This window comes from Trichechus manatus, unplaced genomic scaffold (assembly GCF_000243295.1).
Source record: "Trichechus manatus latirostris isolate Lorelei unplaced genomic scaffold, TriManLat1.0 scaffold00048, whole genome shotgun sequence".
NCBI classification, from domain to species: Eukaryota; Metazoa; Chordata; class Mammalia; order Sirenia; family Trichechidae; genus Trichechus; species Trichechus manatus.
Genome location: NW_004443984.1, coordinates 6,331,291 through 6,341,378, shown reverse-complemented (window position 1 = coordinate 6,341,378; position 10,088 = coordinate 6,331,291). Strand labels below are relative to the sequence as shown.

Sequence of the window (10,088 nt, the reverse complement as noted above, 5' to 3'; positions counted from 1 at the left end):
CACTGCAGAGGTGGGTATCTAACGAATGCAACCAAAGAGGAAATAAAGTCCATTTCCCCCAGGGCATAGGAACTTCTTTGCCAGCAACACTAACTTTTGGAACACTGGGGAGCCATTTAGCAAATTATCATTTCAGTGCTGTCCTAATGGCCTGGAAACACAGCTTTAACCTACGTCTAAGCTCCTAGAGAACAGTTTACAAAGGAGTAAATCTGCTTCAATAACAATAATAATGGTAGAATATTAACATACCAAATACCCTTAGAGGAAAGGCTTTGGAGTTATTTTCCCAGATGAATTGACATTTCCTGTAAATTTCCTTTCCAGGAATCAACTAAAATCCTTTTTTTAATTAAAAATTTTCATCCATACTTCTATTCCGCCCCCCCCCCCAATTTAATGCATTTCTAGTCCTCACCTCTGCCTAGGCTGGCCCCCCATTTAAAAAAAAAAAAAGTTTTGAAAGAAAAAATTAACTTGTAAGTACTTTGAAAATCATAGCCACACCCTGTTAATACATAATCACTCAAACTGTGCAGCTATGTCATAAGTAGAAAGCCTCTGACTGTTTCTAAGTATCTCTGTTCTAGGGAATCCCAATTCTAGCCCAGTAGAAATTGTTTTAGTATTTTTAAGGAATACCCTAAAATATCTCCTTAAAGCAACAAGGCCTCCTCTCATTTTTCCATTTGGATGTTGTTTTTTTTCCTTTTCCAAAGCTGATGAGTCACCAAATACTTCCATGTGGCTTTTGCCACCAGCATAACCTTCACAGGAAACTGTCCAGGTTTTTGCACCTTCCCAAGATATGGCAATATCCAGAGGGCTCACCAAGGTGTGAAGACACTGTCTTCCCAAATTCCTACAAGAGCATCTGTACAAATGCATCAAGGTAAAGAGCTATATCCAATTTTAACGAATCTGATGAAGAGCTGTTATAGGAATCAAGTGCTGGATTACTTGGATTACTAAAATGATTCTCAAAGTTCTTTGATTTTAAAAATTATACTTTTAATTCTAGGATACTGTTAGAATAATACAGAAGTTGATAAACACTAGGATAACTGTAACCAATACCATAAGGAAAACTGCTCTACATACTTTTTCACTCACTCTCCACAACCATAGAAAACAGGCACAAAGCGTTCAGGGTATATGCAGCAGCAGCCAGGGACTTGGTAGCAGAAGGCATGCAAAAAGCATCAGCAAAGACAGTCCGATGCATAACTTCTACACAAAGTTCATTCAGCACAGCAATTGGCAGAAAGAGAGGAGACAGGGCTGGGCTGGTCCTTGCTCTTTGAACTTCCTAGCTGGAGTGTGCATGTGTGGAGATGGGTGGGGCACTTAGTAGCCTTTTCTTGAGCCTTTCACCTCTAAGAAGCCAAAAGCAGCAGCAGGAGCAAATTGGGGATTGGGGCAAGGAGAGTAGGGAAGGAAAAGGGGGTGAAATATAGCTAGGTCATGGAGATGCTGCCTTCCACGGCCACTCCCAAGTAGATGCCATTCGTGGCTCACAGAAGGAACAGAGAATATTCATGAAAATCATCAGCAACACTGGTATAGGACAAGACATATTCGAGTTCAATCACCAAGAACATGTAAGTCATTCAACAATAAAACATGAATACCCACAGTCTGATAGACTTTGTATAGAACAAAAGACATGATCCCTGCCCAGGTTTGTATTCAAATAGGAGTGGCAACATAAAGAAACCCCCTTGGGGGAGTGGTTCTTCATTTTTGTTACTTTCATGTTTCCGTCATTTGCAAATTATGCATGTAGTCCACAGAGCCGTGGGTCATAGTAACTCACTATAGTACACTACCCAAGAGAGACCACTGGCTCCTTTAACACCAAGTCCCAAAGAGCTATGGCAGAAGTATTCTTTTAAAATGTTACAACATTCACAATAAAGCATGGTAAAAATAACTTGGGACACTTTCAAAAGAAAATATATTCCTTACTCCAGTCCCATTCTCCTGGACACCAATTCCCTCCCACTCCAGCCCCCAAATGCTTGAATAAGCAGCAACATTTGGGCTATTTCTTAATTCCTACTTAGGCTGAGATAAGGAGAACTCACAATACTGGACTTAACATTAGGTCAACTCTTATTTTAACCACTTATATTAGAAGGCCTGGAGGATGGAAATACATTCCTACCTAGGTTCATTAATTCCTTCTGACTAGGCCAAGGACTTCTTCATTGCCAGTGAAGATAATTCAATCTAAGAATGGGACAATCAACGTATTTGTATGCTCCTTATCTTTCAGAATTACTGATACATATAAACAAGTGCTTAGTTCTATACAAGGACAGATCTTATAGGAGAATGCACACTAGAACACTAGTGTTGACTTTTTTTTTTTATACAGAGTGGGGGAAAAAGAACATTTGTCACATTGAAGTTATGCCTGTAGTTCTGTCACATGAACAATATCACCCAAGAACATGCTAAATCTGTGTGACTGGCAGTTTCAGCTACTGGAAAAAAACCACAGGAATACACATTTCACTGTATATACACATGCCCTTATATAAGCTAAGATAAACACTGAGATATGGCCCTTATCAAATTCTAGTGTTAGCAGTAAGGAGAACTGATCTTAACAGGTAGAGGGGAAAGAACACAGAAATGACCTGCATTCCTTGGGAAAGGACTCTGTGCTTCCTTCCTTGGTCAATTCCACTTGCTCCTTACACTCCACCATCACTCCATGGTCTTATCTTTCCTTGAAGATATTTTCCCTACAATGTTCCCTACATTGATTCCCAAAGAAAATTCATAAATGCTGATTAATGCCAATAACAAGCGGGCATCTCTTGCTAAAGTCACCGCTATTGACAGGTCCTTGGTCCCCAAACATGTCTCATTTTTCCTTTCAATCTGTACCTTCAGTTAGCTCTTATAAAGATGCAAGCTTTCCAAAAGTTTAAACAGAAACGAGAAGGAGAAAAGTTATGATCATTGCCTTCATCATGCAGAATCCTGTTCCCAGGAAGACAGAAAGATACAAATGCATGAGTAACTCAAGGAAAAAGCCCTTTGGAGGGGAAGATACATGTGCCTAATTACTATGGCATGTGAATAGGTGTGGCGATTCAGGTAGAGTCCCTGTTGCCTTTATCCAAAGCAGTCATGGCCACCCTATTACAGTCCCACATTTCCCCTAGCATAGTTCTTTGGGCCAAAGGATGGGAGAGATAACTTTTAAAGATTTACTCCATTTCCAGGCCTAAGCATTTACCAGCGTTTAGCCCCTGGTAACCAGATTTCCAGCAATTTGTAGGGCTGATGTTGACGAAGTAATTTACTGAGTGAATAAAAATCACTATTTCAGGGAAGGGAGTTACATTCCCGAATCTGTGGGTCAGAATTCCAAATGGCTTGTCTTCTTTGATGTTTAAATTGTGGCCCACAACTGGAAAATTCAGTATGCATAAAAAAGCTGTCTCGAAGGAGCTCACTGACATCAAATAAAATTGTACCTTCAACTGAATAATTTCTCAGTCATCATAATTACAGGACTTAGTCGGTGTGAACTCTCTTATGTTTAATAAGAGCGGAGCTACGGCTGAAACTTTTCTCGCATTCGGTACATTCATAAGGCTTCTCTCCCGTATGAACTCTCTGATGTGTGATGAGGTTGGAGCTCTGAGTGAAACCTTTTCCACACTGCACACACTCATAGGGCTTCTCTCCGGTGTGGGTTCTCTGGTGTTTAATCAGATCTGACCTTTCACCAAAGCTTCGCCAACATTCGTTGCACTCGTAGGGCTTCTCTCCAGTGTGAATTTTCTGATGTGTAATGAGGTGGGAGCTCCGGCTGAAGCTTTTCCCACAAGCATTGCATTCATATGGCTTCTCCCCAGTGTGGGTTCTCTGGTGCTGAACCAAGTGTGAAATGCGGCTGAAATTCTCCCCACATTCGTTACAGTGGTACGGCTTTTCTCCTGTGTGGGCTCTGCGATGGCGCACAAGGTCAGAGTTCTGGCTGAAATTCTTCCCGCACTCATCACATTTGTAGGGCCTCTCCCCTGTGTGAACTCGATAGTGTTTGATAAGATCAGATCTCTCACTGAAGCCTCGCCCACATTCATTACACTCATAAGGCTTCTCACCTGTGTGGGTCCTCTGATGCTGAGCCAGGTGAGAGCTCCGGCTGAAGCTTTTCCCACACTCCTCACATTCATACGGTTTCTCACCACTATGAGTCCTTTGGTGCTGGATTAGGTGAGAGAGCCGGCAGAAACTTTTCCCACACTCATTACATTTGTGGGGCTTCTCTCCAGTGTGTATTGTCTGATGCTGAATGAGGTGCGAGCTTCTTCCAAAGCTTTTTCCACACTCATTACAGTCATAGGGCCTCTCCCCAGTGTGTGTTCTTTGATGCTGAATAAGATGTGAGCTCCGACTGAAGCCCTTTCCACATTCATAACACTTATAGGGTCTATCTCCAGTGTGGGTTTTCTGATGTCGATTAAGATCTGAGATCTGACTGAAGGCCTTTCCGCAGTGAGAGCATATATGATATCGGATGCCTGTGTGGACTTCTTTGTGGACAAGCAAATCGGTGACTTGTTGCAGAGGATAGCTCACCCACTCTTCTGCCGTTAAATCTCCCCAATGTCTTTCCGATCTCTCCCCGCTTTCAAAGGCCTCTTCACTTTCAGGATTTTCCTCAGCATTCCCGACAGGCCTTTTAGATGTGGTCCCAAATTCTACATCTTCACTAATCTCCTGCTTTGGATTCACCTCGTTCTCGTTCCTGATCTCAAAATCTGTAATAAAGGGTAAACAATAGTAATACTTGAAAAAGCACAAAAATTTTTTTTCTACTGTGTACCAGGCAATGTGCTAAGTTTTCCACGTGAATTACCTCATTCATTATCACAACCATCCTAGGCATTATGATGATCTCCACATTATGAATGAGTAATCCAAGACCCAGAGAAGGGAAGTGACTTGCCCAAGGTCACAAAGCAGTAAATCGCAGAGCCAGGATTCAAACCCAGGCCTGTTTGATGAAAGTCCACGCTCTGTACCACTAGTTAATGCTTTCTTTTGAGAACTGTATAGATTACAAGTGTTTTGAAAGGAGAAAACAACCAGAAACAGAAAATATAACACAAACTCTAAATCAGTCTCTAAAAGCCAAGAGCCTACATGTTTTTATGTATATGTGTATTCTAATAAAAATATATATTTAATAAATCCAATAAATATATATATTTAACATGAAAAGCCTTCATTACCATCATATAATATTTACTAAGATCCTACTAAGTTAGCATAAAGAAAAGCAAATTTTATCTTTCCATGTTGTGTGTTAGTTGACAGGAAAAGTGACTGCTGAATATCACTTGTTACTTTCCAGTGGCTTTTTAATGAAATCAGGGGTGGGAGGGTTGAAGAAGGCAAAAGAGATGCCCGGCTCAGAACATTCTTGGCAATGACTAAGTATGTTTCATATACAGTCTTCAGGGGAAAATCAAAATATAAAACCACTGTCACAAGGAACTTTCAACTAGACATTGCATTTTCCCAATTGTTTTTTATAATACACTCTTCAGAAGGAAGTTACTATGTATGTCAGGAAAAAAAGAGTCCATGGATAAATTGGTAAAGGTACATACAACATCCTCGCCATAGACATTCACAATGCCTGATAACACATGAAAGATTTCAAGGAGTTATCAGGTAAAGAAGCCTGGTAAACATTATTTACCCACTCCCAAACTTATTAGCAGAAAAAGCTTTTTTTTTTTTTTTTTTTGTGTGGAACTTCCATTATCTTAACAAGTACTCCCTGGGCTGGACTACAGCAATATAAATTTACAATTCTTTAAGGTTTTATTTCTTGTTTTTGTTGGACTGGGTGGAATATGTGGGTGACAGACTGTGATAGATCATATGTTTGATTTTCTCAAGGAGAGATCCAAGAAACACGGGACATCAGAGAGAGCCCAAGTTAAAAACAAAACTCCTCACAGTTACCTTTTGTTCTGGAAAGGGCTATGAGAATAAAGATTTCAAAAAAAAAGGGTTAGTCCTCATACGTGGCAGATGACCTAGTGAACTATACACTGTTCCTAACTTCTGTTCAAGTATTAACAGGAAACAAAATGAGTCAAAAGACTGTTTAGCTTAAGAATATACTGCTTATTCTAGTTACATCAAGATCAAAGGATAGCTAACAGAGAAGACAGGTTTGCAAACCATCAAAAAATTAGCTTCCCTCTCTAATGATCTCATTTAGTTCAAGATTCTCCTAGAACATCCAACACTTGAAATCTATAATCAACTCTGAAACATCTCTAGACAAGAACCTACTCCAGATAATAAAGGACCTGAGCCAAAGTTAGGGCTCTGAAGCCAAAACAAGCACAAAAAGGTGGTTTTTGCCCTCTCATGAACCTGGGTTAGAACCCTCTCCCTCATCTCCTAGCACCTCAGAGTAAAAGCACCATTTACAGGGCGTTTATATCCTGGCAAGCACCATTATGTCAGACCTGTTTGGTCAGTGATCTGTACAAACAGGCTGGAGAATGGTAAATGACTCAGGGCACAAGAAATCTGAACAGTTTTAAAATGTGCAGAAACATTCTTTCTTTTTAGACAATATGACCAGGTGGATGTTTCTACATTCAAAGATTTGCCGGAGGATGCAACCCAAGCCAAAATCCAATTAAGTGCTTTAAAAACCAAACAACCAGGTTGTGCTGAAAGAGCTAAGTCATTTTGATGGTCTTAAAAACCTGGGGGTGAATAAAGGTAGAATCATTACCTAATGAGACAACATTTCCATAGTTCTCCTGCATAACATCCCTGTAAAGGTCCCTTTGTGTAGGGTCCAGAGGTCTCCATTCTTCCCGGGTGAGGTACATGGCCATATCTTCAAATGTCACAGGTGCCTGAAATTACACAAATGCTTCCTTACTACTTTGTAGCTAGGGGATTAGCCCAGTTTTTCTTCTTGAAGTTAGAGACATGGCAAGAAATGTTGAGAAGGCAAGCAACAAGGTTTTAAGTCTGAGCTACAGAGTCCAAAGAAATAAGCAAAAAGGAGGTATGGTAAAAAGGGAAGCAATTTATGAGCTGGCTGCTCTGGTCCCATGGCCAGACATCCCTGCCCTACCCCAGAACCTATCCTCTAGCCATACCTTTCTCAGAACACATCTAGCACTTACATCGTTCCATACCTCTACTCGCAATCTTCCTCTTTTCCTATATCTTTCTCAGACTAGTGAAATTCTACTATTCTGTGCCCATGCCAACTGTTCTTAATGCTCGCCCCCTCCTTCCACTCTGCTCCTCCCTCGGAACCCCTAGACAATATTAATCACTCTCACATCTTGGTTCCTACACCATAGCACTTGGTCCTACTGCAAGTGGAGCACTTATCACGTTGTATCACAGTTAACCGATTGCGTGTGTCTCCCTACAGACTGGGCAGGTGGGGAGGATCCGTCTCATCCATCTTTTGTCCCCTCAGTATTTAAAAGCATACAGCAAGTACTCAATAAATGCCTATTTGTCGCTATACTAGTCTGGTACTAGGCCCCTGGAGGCAAAAAACCGACGCGAGTGAATTAACCCCAGGGAATTTCCCACAGGGGTTTGCAAAGCAGAGAAACGCCGGGACGGGGTGGATAAGCAGAGGCAGGGTCCAAGAAGCCACCCCCGGCTTACCTGGGACCCAGCCATGAGCAGGGTGGCTGCCATCTCGGGCGCAAGGGTTCGCTTCCCGGGAGAGAGAGCAGGAAAAGCAGCGAGCAGACAGCGCTGAAGGAAGGGAAAAGCAGGGCGTGAGGCACGGAAAACAGGCCCTGCCCACTCCCCAGGGCTGGAGTTCTGGCTGCAAGGCGAGCGGGGATGGCCTTGCACTGGGGCCGGGTCACTCTCCTCCCTGACCCTTGAGCGAAACCCGCCCTCTGCGTCTCCGCCACCATGGGGTGGAGGCACTGCTGGAATCCAAGAGGACAGCCCCCTAGCTCGGTCCCTCCCGGGCCGGGAGCCAGGCCGATGCGGTCTCAGGGAGGAGGCTCTTAGCCCAACCCACGGAACGCCTCCGCTCTTCCATCTCGAGGCTAGGCCCTTTCCGGCAGCTGGACCAGCCAATCAAGGGGTGATGTTCACAGAAGGCTCTGCCAATTAGATACCGGAGACTAGGCCCGCCTCCTGGAGCGTGGCTAAGCACAAGTATTACGCCTGCGCCTGCTCCCGTAGGCTGCCGGGAGTTAGAGTTCCATTCCGGCGTACAAAAGCCAGTCAGAAGCCAAAAGCCGAGGAGGGGAAAGGACAAAAGGGTGAAGAAGTGCGTCCTCCTAGCCGGGCGGAGTATCTTTCGCTTTCTTCTCTTGGAAACTGCTAGATCGATTAAGCCGAGGAAGTTGCCCTGCCTCTCCTCACGTCCTTAGAAGCTTCTTTTGAGTCGGCCCTTAACTGCGACGTCGGACCCAATTTAGGCGTCGGCTGGAGTTGAGCTCCTATGGGATTGACCTTTCTTTGACAAGCTAGGCGCTAGAGGAAAGCCGCAGCCGCCTACTTCCCGGGGCCGACCCGCCAGCGGCGCTGGAACTTTGAGCCCCGCCCACGACTACATCTCCCGGCAGTGCCTGCGGCATGCGCACCCTGCTATGCAGACTACAACTCCCAAAAGGCTCTGCGCCAAGCGTCCGGCTCTCTTGGACAGCCGGCGTCTGGGCCTCATGTTGTCCCAGCCCCATCACTGTTAACCCTGTCAGAGCGAAAACCCTGAGGGGAATCAGAAGCTGGGGGAGTGAGGTTAGGAGAGGTATGCATAGAGAAGAGAGCCAGAGCCCAGGGCAGGGAAGGGCCGTCCTTATCCTCCCTTAGGGTTCGTCTGCTAAAATTTGTTTCTGGCGGCCCCCAGCACAGAAGGGCCTCTGAACGCCTGAGACCGGTGGGACCTCAGAATGTTAGCAGCCCCTGTCCGGCTGAAGGTAGAAAGCCGAAAACCCGAATTAGGAACGAACAGACTTACCTCCTGGGCCCACGAAAGATCCAGTAGATCTCCGGCTGCAAGATCCAAGAGGCCTCAAATAGATCCTAGAGCTGCAGGCAGAGTTCTCTGAGACTTCGGGCGTTCGGAGAGATAATAGAGACCACTGGCTTATCCCGGAGGTCTCAGATCCGCAGGTAGATCGCGAATTCGTCTATTTGCACGCAAAGCCCAGGGATCGTAGGTTAATCCCAAAGATTCGCAGATTCCCGAGACCTCAGACTCTGAGGCAGCGCAGAGAAACCACAGGCTCGTAGGCAGATCCCTGAGACCACAGCGGCTGGCCAAGAAACACCACCAACAGCTAAAGTTCCTCTGAACGGAAGGACTTGCAGCCTTCCCTTTCTCCAGCAAAGATGAGGGGATTAGACAATGGAAGCTGAACACTAGGGCAAGCAGGCATTCTGCGTGGGGAAGAGCTCCAAGCTTGCTGTAGCCTTGGAGAGGGAAGTGATGGAAAAAGAATATAGCAGTTTATTAGGGACTCCCACCCTCTTCAAGTTATAAATATCCCCAGAACCTTGGCTACATGCCCGGAAGCCTGTTGTCTCTAACTGTACAGGAGACTTCTCTGCCTGGGCTGGGAAAGGAGCTTTTCTTTTGTTTTGCAGATACATCCACCCACTGAGTGACTTGAATAATTTTTTTTTCAAACATGACTCCAGGCCATGCTTTTATTAGTGAGTGTCCTGTTCCCAGTGCCCAGTTATTTATGGTTAAATTACTCAAGTGTCTAAAAAGAACTAGGACCCTACCTAGCCATGAGACGGACTCCCCCACTCTCAGACCTCTTCCACATTTCTTCCCCCAACTGAGGGACTAGAAATTCTTTAGATGCCATAAAATTGTACCATCCTCCCCATCTAAATTCGATCTGGGCACCACAATAATGGAATATTGGAGGGTCCCCAAGAGACAATGTCCCCGTGGGCCTCAGGGTCAGAAAGACCTGGGTTGGCATCTAGGCTGTGTATCCTTTGGAAAGTCATTTAATGTTTCCAGGCCCATTTCCTTTTCTGTGAAATGGGAATAATCACTTTTATGGTTGGTGGTGAGG

General features: G+C 44.4%; 1 protein-coding gene across 1 annotated transcript; it reads right to left on the bottom strand.

Moving 5' to 3' along the window:
- Positions 1–610: 610 nt before the first annotated feature.
- On the bottom strand, positions 611–9,046 carry ZNF436 (zinc finger protein 436). Its single transcript, XM_004377136.2, has 4 exons — positions 9,014–9,046; positions 7,699–7,791; positions 6,794–6,920; positions 611–4,787 (listed from the first exon to the last, which is right to left on the bottom strand). The coding sequence occupies exons 2-4, from the start codon at positions 7,729–7,731 to the stop codon at positions 3,535–3,537; spliced, it is 1,413 nt and encodes a 470-aa protein (XP_004377193.1). The 5' UTR covers positions 7,732–7,791; positions 9,014–9,046; the 3' UTR covers positions 611–3,534.
- Positions 9,047–10,088: the final 1,042 nt, after the last annotated feature.